This window comes from Aspergillus aculeatus, assembly GCF_001890905.1.
Source record: "Aspergillus aculeatus ATCC 16872 unplaced genomic scaffold ASPACscaffold_1, whole genome shotgun sequence".
In the NCBI taxonomy this organism is placed as follows: Eukaryota; Fungi; Ascomycota; class Eurotiomycetes; order Eurotiales; family Aspergillaceae; genus Aspergillus; species Aspergillus aculeatus.
Window position 1 is genome coordinate 1,290,885 of NW_017962976.1, and position 16,280 is coordinate 1,307,164.

General features: G+C 55.6%; 6 protein-coding genes across 6 annotated transcripts; 3 read left to right on the plus strand and 3 right to left on the minus strand.

Annotated features, from left to right (window-relative positions):
• Positions 1 to 366: 366 nt before the first annotated feature.
• On the plus strand, positions 367 to 3,289 carry ASPACDRAFT_21197 (DENN (AEX-3) domain protein; the record flags this gene model as incomplete). The annotated part of the gene is made up of 4 exons (XM_020199009.1): positions 367 to 750; positions 819 to 1,838; positions 1,892 to 2,128; positions 2,183 to 3,289. The coding sequence occupies 4 exons, from the start codon at positions 367 to 369 to the stop codon at positions 3,287 to 3,289; spliced, it is 2,748 nt and encodes a 915-aa protein (XP_020060997.1).
• Positions 3,290 to 3,951: 662 nt separating this feature from the next.
• On the minus strand, positions 3,952 to 5,291 carry ASPACDRAFT_56114 (SDR family NAD(P)-dependent oxidoreductase; the record flags this gene model as incomplete). Its single annotated transcript, XM_020203090.1, has 4 exons — positions 3,952 to 4,408; positions 4,548 to 4,878; positions 5,070 to 5,101; positions 5,167 to 5,291. 4 exons carry the CDS (start codon positions 5,289 to 5,291, stop codon positions 3,952 to 3,954), a joined length of 945 nt encoding a protein of 314 aa, XP_020060998.1.
• A 387-nt stretch (positions 5,292 to 5,678) lies between these two features.
• Positions 5,679 to 9,708, plus strand: ASPACDRAFT_109447 (TBC domain-containing protein). The gene has a single exon (XM_020195388.1). It carries the CDS (start codon positions 6,016 to 6,018, stop codon positions 9,421 to 9,423), a length of 3,408 nt encoding a protein of 1,135 aa, XP_020060999.1. The 5' UTR covers positions 5,679 to 6,015; the 3' UTR covers positions 9,424 to 9,708.
• Positions 9,709 to 10,686: 978 nt separating this feature from the next.
• On the minus strand, positions 10,687 to 11,879 carry ASPACDRAFT_38223 (uncharacterized protein; the record flags this gene model as incomplete). Its single annotated transcript, XM_020200419.1, has 3 exons — positions 10,687 to 11,100; positions 11,177 to 11,600; positions 11,632 to 11,879. The coding sequence occupies 3 exons, from the start codon at positions 11,877 to 11,879 to the stop codon at positions 10,687 to 10,689; spliced, it is 1,086 nt and encodes a 361-aa protein (XP_020061000.1).
• Positions 11,880 to 12,761: 882 nt separating this feature from the next.
• On the minus strand, positions 12,762 to 14,522 carry ASPACDRAFT_20511 (Zn(II)2Cys6 transcription factor; the record flags this gene model as incomplete). Its single annotated transcript, XM_020198952.1, has 1 exon — positions 12,762 to 14,522. One exon carries the CDS (start codon positions 14,520 to 14,522, stop codon positions 12,762 to 12,764), a length of 1,761 nt encoding a protein of 586 aa, XP_020061001.1.
• A 907-nt stretch (positions 14,523 to 15,429) lies between these two features.
• Positions 15,430 to 15,971, plus strand: ASPACDRAFT_74262 (dolichyl-diphosphooligosaccharide--protein glycosyltransferase subunit 4). The gene has a single exon (XM_020204162.1). It carries the CDS (start codon positions 15,602 to 15,604, stop codon positions 15,797 to 15,799), a length of 198 nt encoding a protein of 65 aa, XP_020061002.1. The 5' UTR covers positions 15,430 to 15,601; the 3' UTR covers positions 15,800 to 15,971.
• The last annotated feature ends 309 nt before the right edge of the window (positions 15,972 to 16,280 follow it).

Genomic DNA, 16,280 nt, shown 5'->3' on the forward strand with positions numbered 1-16,280 from the left:
GCTGTGACCGAATTGTCCGATCTCTCTTTATCGTCTACCCATCCAAATACATTATTATCACCAATCGCCTGTTTCGCCCCTGTTCGGTTGTTGTCTTTCCTTCGGCTTCACCTTCATCCCGACTGCTAGCAGTGCTATCTTCAGCTCGTCCTTGGTCATCTTCTCTACTCCATTGCGAGCTTTCATTCTCTTGTTTTCATCCGACTGCTTTGTTTCTCTCATTCCCGTCAGATCTCTCAGAATCCGTGGTTCGAGAGAACTTGCCACACCCAAAAACAGGATCACCCAATTGACCTCGCACATATCCGAGGACCAATTCGTCACTCTGCCGACACAAGTACATAAACAATCTCCCCGACCGTCATTATGGGCCCGTCTCTGAGAGATCCTGCGTCCTACGCCCGCCCATCTACCCGCGATCGGCCTTCAACGCGCGACCAAGGAGAAAACTCGCTGGTCGTCCCCAGTCGCACCTCCTCGCTTCACTCCCGCATCACTCAACCAATCCCAGCCCAGATGAACTCGAAACCCGCCGCCCAACGGACCCCCAAGACTCTCACCCATGCCTACATGGTCTGCGGTGTGGGTCGCGAACCCTCTCAATGGGTTCGCGCCCCCGCCCCCGCCCAGGGCAAGATCGCCCACATGAAGGGGGCCGTCAGTCAGTTCTGGTTGCCTGAGATCCTCGGGAGCAGCCCCCGTTTGGAACAGGATAACGAGATCGCTAAGTCCTTGCATGCGGCTATGAGAGTATGACATCGCCCCTGTGTTATGTCCGATGGTGTCAAACGAAGTTGCATGTTGCTGACATGATCTAGGCTTGTTTCCCCCACGATGTCGAGATTTGCACCGGCAAGACCCAGCCTCACTGCGTGCACCATGCTTTCGTCCTGCAACAAGATTCCTCCCACACACTCTATGGAATTGCTTTGCGGGTTTGGTCTCGCGCCGACGATAAACGCGCCGAAACCATCCGGGAATTGCGGAAGAAGACTGAGCAGGATTTCTATGACAACCCAGAGGAGACCTACTGGATCCCCTACTGTCTGAGCTTCCTGTCTCGCTACCCTCTGTACGACCTTCTAGGCGACTACCTGCGTGGCATGTGGATTCATTGGAATAAGGCGACCAACTTGTTCCACGCTGAAGAAGTCTCGCGCATCCTAAGCTTCCCCGCCCCTCGCCTCAACGACCTGGTTCGTATTGACATGAAGGACTATGCGCTTTGCTACCAATTTCCCTCGTCTCCCACAGGCTTCCAAAATTTCTCCATGTGGCCCTTGTTCACGTGTCTGTCCATTCCCAATATCGTTGGGGTCATTGAGGCTGCTGTCTCACCCACCCGCCGGATCATCTTCGTCAGCCACTACCCGGCTATGCTCACAATGGCCGCTGAGACTATCCGGTACTGCGTTCGCATCTACGAATGGAGCGGTCTCTATGTGCCGATGGTTCATGCCCGTCATGTCAAGGACTTGGTCCAGGAACCCGGTCCGTACATTCTCGGTATCACCGCTGAGTGCCGGTCTCTGTTCAACGCTCCTTCAGATGCCTTGGTCATCGATCTCGACCGGAATTTCGTCTTGACTTCGAGCCCACCGAGCATCCTGAGTCCCGGTCAGCGCACGAAGTTCATCAACCGATTGACTCAGGCTCTCAATGGCGATGTCTCGCCGTCCGGGGTTCCCAATCATCTCCGCTCCGCCTACGCAGGGGGCAAGCTCATCCCCGCTGGTCAGATCATTGTCATGCGAGGGGAGGTGGAAAGTGTTCAGGATCCCTCCTGGTGGAACCAAGATGCGATCATGGGTGTTATGGATCATGTGTGCGAGAAGCTGGTTAGTATCCCTCCTTTCCACTATTAGCCTGTGTATACTAACTGGATGATCAGGGACGCAACACTGGCATGAAGGCTATCTTCGGTGGCTCAGTCAAGAAGCCTTTGATGACAAAGGTCTCCATGAGACATCTGAACGAGATTGTCCGCGAGAGAAATCAATACTCTCGCGATGCTATGGAGGCCTGGCAAGATTTCATTAACTTGAAGGGTCGTATGGACACGGAATTGACCAAGGTCACGAAGCGCAACAACTTCTTGGTTGAGGAGTTGGAGACTTGGAAGCAACAGGTATGTCATTGCGAGGACTTTTTCGATTGTGAACGTCGTCCTAACTTCGTACAGTTCCTCAAATTCCAGGCGTTCGCCGAACAATTGACCAAGGAGACCTCTGAGCTCAAGGTCAAGATTGAGAATCACAAGCGCGAAAACCGTCGTCTCACTGGTCTCATTGACCAGCAGAAGGACGATGTGGCTCGTCTCACACTGCGCCTGTCTGGCACAGAGAAGCAGCGCGACGATGCACTTGAGGCGTTGGTTCTGCAACAAGAGATTGCGGAGGAATTGGAGCGTGAGCGGAAGCGTAACCAAAAGGAGCTCGCTTCCTTGCAACACAGCAACGCGTCTCTAGCTCGGCAGCGTGATGATGCGCAGCGGGTGGTCCTGCACCTTCGCAGCCTTATCAATGGCCAGACCCACCACATGGAGCATATCGTTCGCTCGATTGGCAGCTCTGCCGAACTGTCCGGGCTCGCTGAAAAGGAGACCTTTGAGGAGACCAAGGAGGACGAGGTCGAGACCCCTAAGGAACCTGCCAGCTCGCGCTCGTTTGCTACGGAGCCCGTAAAGGCTCCCAGCAGCGAGCCGAGCTCGGATCTGGAGCAGCATCTCCTGAACATCGGTAAAGGGCACAATCGCCTCGCACGTTTAAGTATAACTGATGTTGCAGATCGCTACCTGCGCGACAAGACCGATGCCATTTCGGACATTATCCGCAGCATCAGCGAGCAGTGCGCCGCCGCTGTGGAAGGTCTGCAACTGGCACAGGATGCGGAAGAGGATGACATTGATGACCACGGTCGGACCACCCCGTCCGGTAACCGCCTGATGCCTAGAACGCACGATGGACTCTTGACTCCTGCGGGTAGCGAGATGGGGGACGGTGACAACAACTCATTGCACCCGAACGACCGCCATTCGAGTGTTCCCCCAACACCGGACCTAGTCCACAACCGGTCAAGCACTTCGATGTCAATGATCAGTAGCTCGACGTTCCCAGAGAGATCGAGTCAGCAGTATGGGGTCAGTGAGATCCCTACCCGGATAGTCGAGGACAACGATGAACGTGCCCATGAGACGGCGGGCTTTGACGAGCACTCTGAACCTGGCACTCTGTCGAAGCAGGCGAGCGAAGACCTCATGCAGTCCAGCACTTCCAGATTGGTTGTGTAAAAGTGTGTTGTCTCTGCGATTCCCTGGTCCAACGATCCGTGACATGACATCTGCTCTTATACTGTTCCAACTGATTCAGAGCGCATTTCTAGCCATGTTTTGGCCCTTTCTTTCTCCTTCATTTTAATCTTTTTTCCTGGGGGACCTCATGGATATTGGCTCCATTTGACCCAATTAGGACATATGTCCCATGATTTTCTGCACAGGTGTTAATCTCTTTTCTTTTGGAAGGTATTTCTTGGATCCAAGCCAGTTTTTCCTGACCTTCTACTCTTGGGACCCCTCGATGTATTGGGTTGCTGTCTCTTTCCTTCACCGGTTCTATACCATTTTCACTTCTTGGGATCTGTCGCTTTCCCCCGCCTTGTAGTAGATCACCTTGGCACTTGTAACGGGGCCGACCCTTCATTCGCTCGATTTTCCTACTGTGTCATCTTTGTGTTTCCCACTTGTGTATGTTTCCAATTCTCTGGAGAAGGCTGCTTGAAGCTGCCACGTGGAGTCCGTTATATATGGATTAGCCGTATCTTTTTACCGTGCAGCCAGTGCTGTACGAGATCATCTCACATTAATTGAACGGTTTTTAAAAGTACTTATCACACCCAATTCACGCTATCCGATGTCCTCTGTACTGTACCTGTACCAAACCCTGCGTTCTTCGTTTAGGCCAATTTCCCCGGCACGAAAGGGTGTCCAGCACTCAGTCCGCCACAAACGGCCCAGGCCTGCCCGTTGACGTAGCTGGCCTCGTCGCTGCCCAAGAACAGGGCGACACGCGCGACCTCGTCGGCGATGGCCCCGCGCTGCAAGGGGTTCAGCTGGCCGAGCTTGCGCTGGGTGCCGCGGGCGCGCGCGGCGTCGAACATCTGCTGCGTCATTCCCGTCTCGATCAGGCCGGGGCAGATGGCGTTGACGCGGATGCCCGTCCCCGCCAGCTGGAAGGCGGCCGTCTGCGCGACGTTGACCACCGCCGCCTTGGAGGCCGAGTAATCCGTCGAACCCCCGTTCGACCGCAGGCCCGCCACCGAGGCCGTGCAGATGATCGAGCCGCCCGGGTAGGGCTTGTCGGCGGACGTCTGCTGCATCGCGGTCGAAGCGTACTTGACGGCCAGAAACACCCTACCATAGGGAATGTGTCAGCATCGATTACTCTCTCCATGCTTATGCTTGCGCGGTAGATGGCTCTCATGCTGCTGCCCCTCCCCCCCCTTCGGATCAAAACACAAGAAAAATAGGGAAAGAGAGGTACTGTACGCACCCCACCGTATTCACCCGCAACGTCTCCGCAAACTCCTCCGCCGTGATCTGCGTCAACAGCTTCTGCTGCCCCACGACGCCCGCGTTCGCGAAGAAGATGTCCAGCCGGCCATGCGCGCCCAGCGCCTCAGCGACCACCGTCTGCACGGCCCCTTCGTCCGCGGCGTCGAACCGCCGGATGTACACTTTTGTCGCAGGGTACAGGGATTCGATCTCCCGCTTGTGTGTCGCTAGGTGCGTGTCGACGAAGTCGCATAGGTAGACGGCTGCCGCGCCGTTGTGCGCGTATTGGTGCGCCGTGGCGCGGCCGATGCCGGTGGGGGAGTTGGCGCCTGCGTTGGGGGGTCAGTCTTTTTGGTTTTTGTGGAGTGGAATTTGGTTTGGGTTGGTGATTGGGAGGTTAGCCCGGGAAGATTGTGTGGGTGTGGTAATGCTACTGCTGTTGAGGGGGTCCGAGCGGGCAAGGGTGGGCTAGGTGTTTGGGAGTATGTAATGCATGTTGTATAGTTAGATGGGCATTTACCGGTGACGATAGCGACTTTGTCCTTCACCCGACTATAACTCCGAGGTTAGCTGGCTGTTTGACAAACGGTGACTTGAGGGAACTCGGGTATACTGACGGTCCCACGGAGTCAGGGGCAATGGATCGGATTCGGGGAATATCCTCGAAGGTCCCGGCGTCGGGGATGCCTTCGACCAGCTGCTGGCTGAGAGCTTGAAGACGGCGTTTGGCGTTGCCGGACATGGTTCTGGGATGATCGCTTTTGAGGATTGAGGATGAAGAAGACGAAAGATAAATAGAAGTGGTATTTCAAGCTTACTGTCCACCAATGTCAGTTATATGGTCAATTGAATCCGAGGAAAGGGGAGTCTCCTCCGTCTTTATACTCCTCCCAATTATTGTCCCCGCGGCAGTTCCGCTTACATTTTGCGGAGAACCGAGGCTGGGACGGGGCTGGTCAGGTGACATTGAGCTACGGTCTTATGTCAGCAGTCACATGGGTTGCTGCGGCCACACGTCATGGATGGGCAGAAATGCCATTCCGCTTTGGAAAAGCAACCGACATTCCAGACTTGCCCGCGCGCCTGAATCCTCTCGTTGCCCCGTCCCTGTTTTTTTTTCTTCTGCTCTTTTCGACCTCCCTCTTCCATTATCTGAGGCGGTCTGCGCTGGTGTGCAAATCTTCCAGCACTTGTTCCGGTTACGACATCATTCAATCTCCTACAAATGAAAAATCCCGCGAGGCAGCACCACTGCACAGCTGCTACAGTTGCACGAGACCTGACCACCGTCTCCAAACACCACTTTAAAACCAGCCACACCACTTCCCCGGTCTGAATCTATTTCATGAATCTGTTCATGATCTGTTCGAATTGAACTAGGAATAGCACAGAAGGCGTAACATCAAAAGTCTACATGAAGACCACAGATCTGCAACCCTCCTCTCGTGTTCACCGCCCTAACAGCTATGGCGGAGTGCGATCTACCCACGGCACCAACACCACCAGCTCCAGTACCGCGTCGTTCGTCCTCGCGGACCTCCTCCTCTTCCCGACACAGCCAGAAGGCTAGGACCGTCCGAGCCCGCTCCCAGAAGCGTCATTCCGCCGCCTCCTCCAACGCGACCACCACGGACCTCACCTCCTTCCCATCCCTTTCTCCGCCAGACCGCTCCGTGGACGGGTTCCTCGGCCAGCCGGCCCTCAACCGCGCCCTGACCAACGCACTGCTGGAGGACCGGGATCTCTATAGCATCAACGACTTCCTACACACGGCGGGGGAGAACAATAACAACACCACTACCACCACCACCACCACGCGGGATCGGCGAGCCGCCCTGGCCAAATTGACGAGCTCCTCGACCACCGCCAGCGCATCAGGGCGCGCCGCCCTCTTCGGCGACTCGGTGCCCATCCGGGACTTCCCCGGGGCCCTCCACCTGGCGGACGATGCGCATATCGAACGGCTGATCGCCACCACGGGCGCGGTCAAGCTGGTGCGGCAGTTCGCGCGGGACCTGGCGCAGCGGGATGCGGAGATCTCGGCACTCCGCCAGCGGGCGGACGCCCGGGAGCGCGAGTTGAAGCGCATGCTCCGCGAGGTCTCGGTCTCGAACCAGGATATCGAGCGGCGGCTGTATTTGCTGGAACACATCCCCTTGAACCCCGAGGGGGCGAGGGGCAAGGAGAACAGAAGCGCGAGTGCGGAGCAGTCCGGGAGCTCGTCGTCGAGCGTGCATGGGCTGATGCAGCAGGCGATGGACGACGGGGTGGGGTTGTTGCACGGAGCGGAGGATCTCGGTGGGGCGGAGAATGGGGGGAATCCGGCGCAGCAGGCGACGGTGCGCGCGCCGCAGCGGTCGCTCGAGAGTGACGCGCGCTCGGGCCACTCGAGCCTCGACTCCAACTCGAACCGCAAGAGACAGAGCTCGATCCGGAGCTGGGGCGATTTCATCTTCGGCGGGACGCTGGGAAGTCGGAAAACGAGTTGCGCTAGCAGTGTCATGAGCGGAGCCGAGGAGGAAACGCAGCGGCCTCGAAACGCGAGCAATCCGTCGGCGGGGCGCCGCAAAGCGCTCGATGATCAATTGTTCCAACCCCCTGACGACCAACAACAAAGTGGTCTGGGGGCCGGTGAGGTGGTTGGACGGCGCCTCGCGGCAGCCAACGGCGATGACGCCAGTGTTCATTCGCGCAAATCCTCGAAGTCGCTGTCCTCATGGACGGTCAAGCTGTTCGCCGGAAACACCCAACCGAGCAAGGACGATGCGAATGCGGAAAATTCCCGCGGAAGAGCCATGTCAGCTAACCGCGAAGCGAGCAAGCCTGTGTCGCCGGCCATTTCAGCGGTGGCGGCGCTGAAGCGGATCAACAGCAACGTCAACATCCAAGGTGCTCCAGGACGATCCCCTGGATCGGGTGCCTTGGCGAAAGCCAGCCAGGCCGGTCGGAGACAAGGGTCGGCGAGCGTTTCACAAGGTGCAAGCTCCGAGGCTGCAAGCAAAAATGCCACCAATCTGGGCCCCGTGGAGATGGATGCGATTTTGCCGCTGGAGGATCGACCCCCGACGCTTGCTAACATTTACAACAATTACCAGTCGGGTGATTTGCTGACGGACCGGTTCGGGTTCATCTACGATCAAAGCCGGAAGAGGCGGCAGAGGGAAGCCAGCGATCTGGAAAGGGGTGGGCCGGCAGGTAACCGGCTTAGCATCGCGGAAACTCTAGACAGCCTCCGCAGCGATACCTCAGACGGCGATGATGGCTCCGACTATCGGAATCTACTGCAGGCTACCACTGGTAGCGAATCATCTCCAGCATCTGTATCCCCCAGAAACGCCGAAGCTGGTGCTATTGCGGTTGGGCGATGGCAGGACTATCTGGTGGTTCCGACGGCACCGACTGAACTGCTTTCGCACACCCCCTCCGCTGGTCCCATCATCTCTTTGACTACTGCGGGCGATACTCAGCCGCGCAGCAGCGCAGTAGCTGTCGACAAACGTGGCTCCGTCTCCGTCACCCCCAACGCCCAGCCATCTGCATCTACCTCAACGGTGATTGCCGATCGCCCAGAGTTCGCCGGGCTGTCCTCCGACGAGACTGCCGCGCTGGCTGCCCACGAGAATGAGCCGGTCAAGTTACTGCTAGAGCAGTTGACCGAGCTGCATGATTCTCTGCAGCGAGAAAGAACGGTGAGGTGGAACGAGTTCCTGCGCAAAGTGCGTGCCGAACGCCGCAAGGATGGGGAAGCCGCTGCGGCCGCAGCTGCGGCCTCGGACCGCCCTTTGCAGTCTGTCGATACGCCCGAGGCGTCCCTAGCGGATGGCGAAATGGTGGGTATATCTGGTCTGGGCAACAAAGGCAAGGTCGGTCGTGCTAAATGGCGGGAGTTCCGGGCCCTCGTGCTGGGTGGGATTCCCGTCGCTCTTCGCGCCAAGATCTGGTCTGAATGCAGCGGTGCGTCTTCGATGCGGGTGCCCGGGTACTATGATGACCTCGTCCGGGGCGTTGGTGGGAGTGATCCCGACCCTTCGGTCGTGTCGCAGATCGAGATGGATATCAACCGCACTCTGACGGATAATGTCTTCTTCCGCAAAGGCCCAGGGGTGGAGAAGCTCAAGGAGGTCCTCCTCGCGTATTCACGCCGCAACCCAGAGGTCGGATACTGTCAAGGAATGAACCTGATTGCCGCCTCTCTGCTGCTTGTCACACCCACGGCTGAGGACACCTTCTGGCTTCTTGCGTCCATGATCGAGGTCATCCTGCCGGAGCATTACTACGATCATGGCCTGCTAGCGTCCCGCGCGGATCAAGTAGTTCTGCGGCGTTACATTTCGGAGGTCCTGCCCAAGCTATCTGCGCACCTTGAAGGCCTGAATGTCGAGCTGGAGGCTCTAACGTTCCAATGGTTCCTTTCCGTCTTCACTGACTGTCTCTCCGCAGAGGCACTCTACCGGGTGTGGGATGTTGTCCTCTGCCTCAACGTGACCAGCTCATTCACACCCACGAATGCGTCGTCATCCCGCGACAGCAATGACGCCAACTCGACCACCACGAACAACGTCTCCTCGAGCAGCGGCAGTGGCGGCGGTAGCACTTTCCTGTTTCAAGTTGCTCTCGCGTTGCTGAAACTGAACGAACAGCAACTCCTCACGACCTGTTCCACGCCCGCAGAGCTCTACACGTACATCAACCACCAGATGACCAACCACGCCATCAGCATCGACGGCCTCATCCAAGCCAGCGACGCGCTGCGCAACGTCGTCCGCCGAGAGGAAGTGGTAGCCCGGCGAGCCGATGCCCTCCGCGAGATGCAGGAATTCCCCGCGGGTCGGCCATCTTCTGTTGCCGAAGAGGGTGGTTCTGCCGAAGCATAGCCATTCGCCTCACCGCACCTTCTGTAACACTCCATCTTAGTTCGAATTGCGTTTGCATCAAGTGCCCCAAGCCAGCCACGAAAAAACCAGAGCACTCTGCCCCGCCCATCTCATGTCGTCTGCACTACACGTTTTGTTTCTGTCTCAACCTGCCTACTTCCTTTCCTTTGCACTGCTCGATACCACCATTAGATATACGTCTTTCCTTACGAACCCATGCCCTCTACTTTGCATCGCTCCATAGATTGGCCCTGTCTCTGTTTTCTTTTTTTCTTTTTTTTTTTTGGTCGCATCGCTCGCATATCATGTTAAAAGACAACCTTGAGTTACTGATTTTCACGAAGTTGATACGACCGATGCTTTGCTTTGCTTTGCTTTGCTTTGCTTTAACTATAGACCCTCCTGCCTGAGAACTTATACCACTCTTTTCTTTTGACTTGCATGTTATTCAGCAGATGCATGGCCCGGTGATTTGATTTGACTTGCTTTGACTTGATTTGAATTGAATTGAAGAATACGAATACGAATACCCCATTCCTTTGCCTTGCTTTGAGGGCTTGCTTGAGGATTTTCGTGATAGTTCATGGTTTCGCTCGTTAAAATTCGTTGCGGTCTTTTTTGATGATGGTGATGGTGTGGTGGGGAGGAGGAGGAGGAGGAGGAGTAGGAGTGGTTGCCTCTCAAAGCCCTGAGGGGAAGAGGTGGGGAGGGGAGGAGAGGGGGCTGTGGTGGGTGAATGGGTTTGTACAATACAGTACAGTACAGCAGTTACACTATACATCGAATTATTCTTCCATCAGTGAAAGATACTTTCTTCTGCTGATATTCGGGGGTTTGAGGTGTGGGAAGAAGATATCTACTTACTTGCTGGCGTAGAGGCCTGAACATAGGGAGTTGGCACAGCATGGACTATACACCCTAACCTCCTCCCGTGTCAAAAGCATAGCTATTACCGAGAGGGCTCCGGTACTTCCTTCCAATGTATAAGGGCTTGCAGGTCAAAGAGCGTTAGTCATCATTACCGTTAGTTATTCCTTGGGAAACCAAGGAGCCACTGGGCTTGACTGCTGGCCTGATTAGAAATACTTCAGGAGTTCATCAAACCCGCAGCTTTCGCTGTTCGTACGTACACAGCAGAGCAAGGGGGAACGCTAGACAGGGTATCTCAAGGTTCACTACGAGGTCAGTTCAGAAGAGAAGATATAGTAAGATGCCTCCTCGCTCTCCGATCCGTCTCCGCGCAGTCCGGCTGCGGGGGAGTGTTCAGGTGGAACGAGAGCTAGACGGTTTGGCGGGCGGCGGGTCGCGGTCGCCCAGGGCAGGGGTTATTGTCGGCTGTGGTTGCGGTGGTGGTGGGATCTGAGGTATCGTCCATGGTGGGATGAATATGCGGCCATGAGTTGGTTTGTTAGTGGAGGGATGCGGTTCGCGGGCGTGTAGGTCTCGGGTTCCGCGCGTTGGCACCGGTGTTGGTGGGATTTCGGGTTCCGAGTGTAAATCATCTTCAAAATGTCGATCGAGTTCGGGAGATCTTGATGGAGTTCCAGGAGAAGACTCTTGGTCACGAGATGCTTCATCCTCCAAGAGAAGTCCCATGCATACACTGCCGTTCAGAGCCGGATTTCCCGTGTCCAGGGTAGATAACACCATCAACACCATCAGGGTTCTTACCCCGAGCTAGAGCAACGTCAGCTACCAACCACAAACCACTCGACCGGCGACCGGCCAACTCACCAGCAACAACGAACCATACCGGCCCAGTACCCGGATGCATCAACGCAAACAAGGCCCGCAACCACGCCTCCTCCCCCTCCACCACATTGCCGACCTTCTCCCTCAACCCCCGAACCGCCACATTCATGCTCTCCGCCTCCGGCCACAGCGGCTGAAGCACATCTTTGTCCCGACGATAATAGACCCTCTTGTCTCTGATCTCATCCACGAACGCACCGTACATGCCCTGCGGCAGCCGGCAAACCACCTTTCCCCCTTCCCCATCGTCCGTATAATAATACCGCCAATTGGACTGGTGGCGGGTTTCCGGCTTCCCGGGGCGCCGCACGTTGATCTCCACAAAATGTCTGCTGATCACGTTCGCGAGCAGCTTAGTGAAGGTGCCGAGCTCCCCCCGCGGCGGCGTTGGCGGGCAGGACCAGGCGGCGCTTGCGGCAGCGCGTCTGGAGATCGCCTTTCAGTTTCATCATGTACCGGAAGAGGTAGAGCATGCAGTTGACTTTGTTGGCGTCGTAGGCCGAGTGGATAAAGAGCGGAGGTTGTGGGAGGCGGTCAATGAGGTGGTCTTCGAGTTGCATACGGACGCGGAGGTGCCTGATCGGTTTTGTGAGGTGTTTTGCGTCAACGAGGATGTGGTGGAGTACATCATCCACCACGAGCCAGTCCAAGTAGTTGCCCCTCGGGAGGGCTTTGTGGAGTTCGGACACCGTGAGGTTCCCCATTTTGGGGATGGGATGCTCTGCTGCAAGTGATTGTGATTGGATTGGCTTGGGTGGTGATCGAGCTGTCACGAGTGGGCTTGGAAGAGTAGCACAATCGATTTGCCGTGTAGTTATACTGAGGAGAACATAAGAAAGGACCGAGCGTAAATACAAGTGTAGATGTTGAGGAAGACTAACTGAAAACATGGAATGGAACTTTGTGGATAGTGGATACGCAGACAGTGACGGGAACGCGTGCCCGCAGTGGAGATCGACAGAAGGCTAAAAGAACATAGTGCGACGGAATTTCCCCGGACTTGTGGCTTACTAATATACCAGAAGTTAGTTATCAGCATCATCCCTCTTCAAATGCTATGTGGTACCCAATATAATCCAAAGGACAGGAAATTTCAAGGATCCATTAGGAAATGTGCAAAAAGAATGTGCATTTTAGACAGGTCCCGTAGAACCAGAATACGAGATTCACAACACAACAATCCAAAAGGAAAATATGTGTAGCTCTGCTGGTTGGCAGGCAAAAATCCGAAGCGTCCAAAGTCATTACACCAGCCCCGGATGTAGGGAAACTCGCAAGAAATTCTCGGTGTCGAGGTAGCTCGACAGAGTCGCATCGTCATCATCCATCATCTCGGCATATCCTGGCATGTAAATACACCATAACAAATCATCAGTCTTCAGGAGGTCGGGCCCGGTTTCATACATTCTGGGGCAGTCAGGGGAAGGGGTATCATCGTTGCAATGGTCAAGAATATCAACGGGGAATTTTAGGGAGAAGGCGCTGGAAGGGCTGGTGCTGATATATTCTTTGATGAGAAAACAATAGGCATGATGTCTCCCAAAATTGAGGAGCACCACACGGGTGATGCGCCGGATTCAGATTCTTCAGCGAGGCAGCATGTCGGGCATCCAAAAGCGGCCATTATCCAAGACACTGTTGAGATCGACCTGGTCCATATTGGGTCGGAGCCCAAGGTCCATCACGTCGCGCGCAACCGCCTTGATCTGCCGCATGATGCTCTGGGAGATGGCCCACGTGCGGGCCAGCGTCTTGAACACGCCGATTGTCAATGTAAGCCGGTCCCGACTGGGGTCGGGCATCTGGCCGGCTTTCACAGAGCAGGCGGCAAGCTGCACCATGGAGCTCAATACCAACGTGCAGATGAAGAACGGGGTGTGCTTGACGACGGGCATCCGGATTGACGCCAACGTCGAGATTTCGCTGGCGGCTTTGACGGCCTTCATGGCATGGGCATGGTGCGAGAAGGCCGGGATGCTCAGCGGCCCATGATGACCGCAGATCACCTCCGCGGCCACAGCGGGAGACGACAGCAGATCCGAGCGCGGGAAGTGCAGGTAGATAGACGACCCGTTGACGACCATAGTTGCCTGGAACATCATCTCATCCACTGAGCCATCAGGACGCAGAAGCTCAGCCTTCGACTCGGGCAAATGATGAAACCAGCTAGTGATCCGGGCGTCGGTAGCTTCAACCTGATCCTGCTGGCCTTCGACCATATCTTGAATGGCCACCACCCGCCCTAAGATCCGAGCCGCTTCGATGCGGTAGGTATAGGATGAGAAATCCCGTTCTTCATCAGCGAACGCCCGCTCATCGAATTGTGCGATCGTCAATGGGGGCGGGGGAGCTAGTCCGTCCTGATAAATCCTCTCCTCGCACGGCAGTGGCACTTCCAAAGGCACGGTGTTGCAACGGTATTGCGGCTGAACACCGAGGGCCGTAAGCATGGCTTCAATGATGAACAACTCCCACCAGGTTCGTCTCAGACTCTCCTCCCGCACCGGATCCCCCTCTCCCATGGTCTGGGCGAAGTGTCGGGTGTGCAGCCCCAGCTCAAAAGCCAGGTCCACAGCCATTGCGATGCACACTCCGGCATCAGCGCGCTCGTTCCGCGAATGAAGCACAATGGCCAGCAGCAACAGGGCCTGAACCTTTTCCACCGAAGGATCCTGTTCCATGACAGACGACATGACGGTCGGCCTGTACGTGTCACTGGATGCTGAGGGGGTGAAGTGAGTGCCAATGAATTTGATCACATACTCCAGGAAAGGTGGGACATGAGACCGATACAGAATCCGGAATGGGAGCAGGATGGGGTGGGAGGGATGAAAGTAGGTATAGTAAATATCAATGAGGTAATTGTCGCCAGGGTTAGAAGAATACGAGTCCGGGGTGAGGGGGCTGTGAGCCGCGCGAAGAGGCTGCGACGAGACGGAGCCATCGGTCGTCAATTCGGGGCTGGTGGTCGGAAGGGAAGGCGGCAACGTGCTGGTGCTGGGGAGCGGCGTCGTCACTGGCATGAGAGGCATGTTCCCGGGAAGAACCCATTCGGAGGGGACATTGTAGAATGGCTGGGCCTCAAACGAAGCCGACAGGTCGGTAGGGACTTGATCGGGGGAGGACGGGTTGGCTCGGCGTTTCTTTGACGGGCCTTTGTAGCCGCGACGCGACGGGGTGTATTGGCATTCGGCGCCCGTGGCTGCACAGCGGCCACAGACGGGTGTGTTGCCATCACACTTGAGATGCTTGTGTCGGCATAGCAAGCAGGCGAGGAGTGAAGGCCCGGCGTTCTTGGGTGGGTTGGGAGGTCTGGCCGTCACAAATGGGTTGATTCCCTGGTCCATGGTGGCAGGCTGTCATAGATTGATTAACACGGGGACATCACTATTTTGCGATCCAGCTGCTGCCCCCTCCAAGCTACCTAACAATCAATAAACACATCAGACTGCATGGATAATGGGTAGGAGCTGTCTTGGGAAGCGCAAAGCCAGAGCGTTGAAGCAAAGCCGAGATCTGGATAGAGCGGGGAGAGCCGCTGTCTGGAATTCTTGGGGGGGGAAAGAGATTATGAGGGACAGACACGGGAGGGGGAAGAGGGGACTCGGGACAGAGGGGAAAGAGGGCAATCGAAGAAAAGAGATCATTCGCATACATACAGCAGATTTGAAGAATGGGGATAGCTGCAGAAGTGGTATCCAGACGGAATTTCACTCTTACCTGTGGTCCATCCAACAAGAAGAGAGACGCACAGTACGGAGTAGGAGGTGGGGGGGGGGGAGAAGAAGTGAGAGCTGAGATGATACGATTGTAAATGCTAAATAATAATTATTAACGGCCGGGCCGTTGCGGCCGCTGCCTGTATTCTTAGGCATAAGCTAGACTAAGTCCAGTAACAGTCGCAGCTTCCAATCACCAGTCGCCCTGCCCTGTTCGGGAAGTGGAATCGAGTCTAGTCGAGGTCCGTCAAAGCTGCTGCTGCCTGAGCGATGAGGCATCAAGATAGGCAGTGCTGACTGATAAAGAAAGGCAGGAGTTAGTTACGAATTACGACGACTTTCCCCAACAGAGCGCAAAGTGTCCTCCTCCGAACCCGTCAAACAGTCTGTTGTTCTCCATTGAACCAACAAATCTTTCTTCGGAGATTAGGTATGTTTCTTGCATTCAATTCCAACCCAGCAGCCGGCATGTCGTCTCAATTCAACCTTCCTTCCTACCCACTGCGCTGGATCCCATGATTAAGGCTAACGTGGCTTCCCCCCGTTCTCCGGACAGTGAACTTCCCATCTCCGCTATCTACTTCCCTCCTACAGCTCGGCACCTCTTCCTGCTGTGCATCACCACAAAACACCCACAAAACAACCTCAATTGAACCTAATACCTTGATACCTACAAACCTCACCCGCAAAAAAACACAACCATCACAATGATCACCGACGATGAGCTCCACCGCCTGGCCGTCTTCCTCGGCAGCTGCGCCATGATGATGATTGTCCTCTACCACTTCCTCGAAGTCAATGCCAAGGACGACGGCGCCGAACTCGACGCTTCCGCTGATCAGAAGGTGCCCGGGGTCTCACAGGAGACGGCTGCGGCTGCTGCGGCCGTGGGATCGTCGTCGTAGAGTGTGAAAGGGGAAGAAAGGTCTGGCTAGGGGGGATGTATACCCACAACCTGAACGTTTTGACTGCTATTTTCTTGTTTCTTTCTGTCGTGTTTATTCCTGTGTTCTGTGTCTCGAGTCTAGTTCAAGCGAATGACTACGGGGTGGAAAAGACCAAAAGGCAATGGGCTTGTTTGTTTAGAATACCCGGGCGGTGGTCTTTTGGGCTCCCATCCAATGCATCGTTTACTTTCTATGAAATACTTCGCTTGTATCTTCGTATGTGTGCATTGCATGGGCGTATATCACCTTGCAAATGTCCCCAGCTTCCCCACGATGTTAATGTTCAAAGTTGTGGTTTTCTGGGGTAAGTGACGGATTGGGGACGAACCAAAGCTGGGTAGGAGTCAAAGGGCACACTCCCCAAAAGCAACCGGAACACCTAGGCCTAGACCGATGCTCCCGAATGAATGAATCTAGAAATGTTGAGAAAGAGACGAAT

Excerpts from the sequence above, each read along its gene's own strand:
- ASPACDRAFT_74262 (XM_020204162.1), top strand. The coding sequence starts at position 15,602 with ATGATCACCGACGATGAGCTCCACCGCCTGGCCGTCTTCCTCGGCAGC.
- ASPACDRAFT_109447 (XM_020195388.1), top strand. The coding sequence starts at position 6,016 with ATGGCGGAGTGCGATCTACCCACGGCACCAACACCACCAGCTCCAGTA.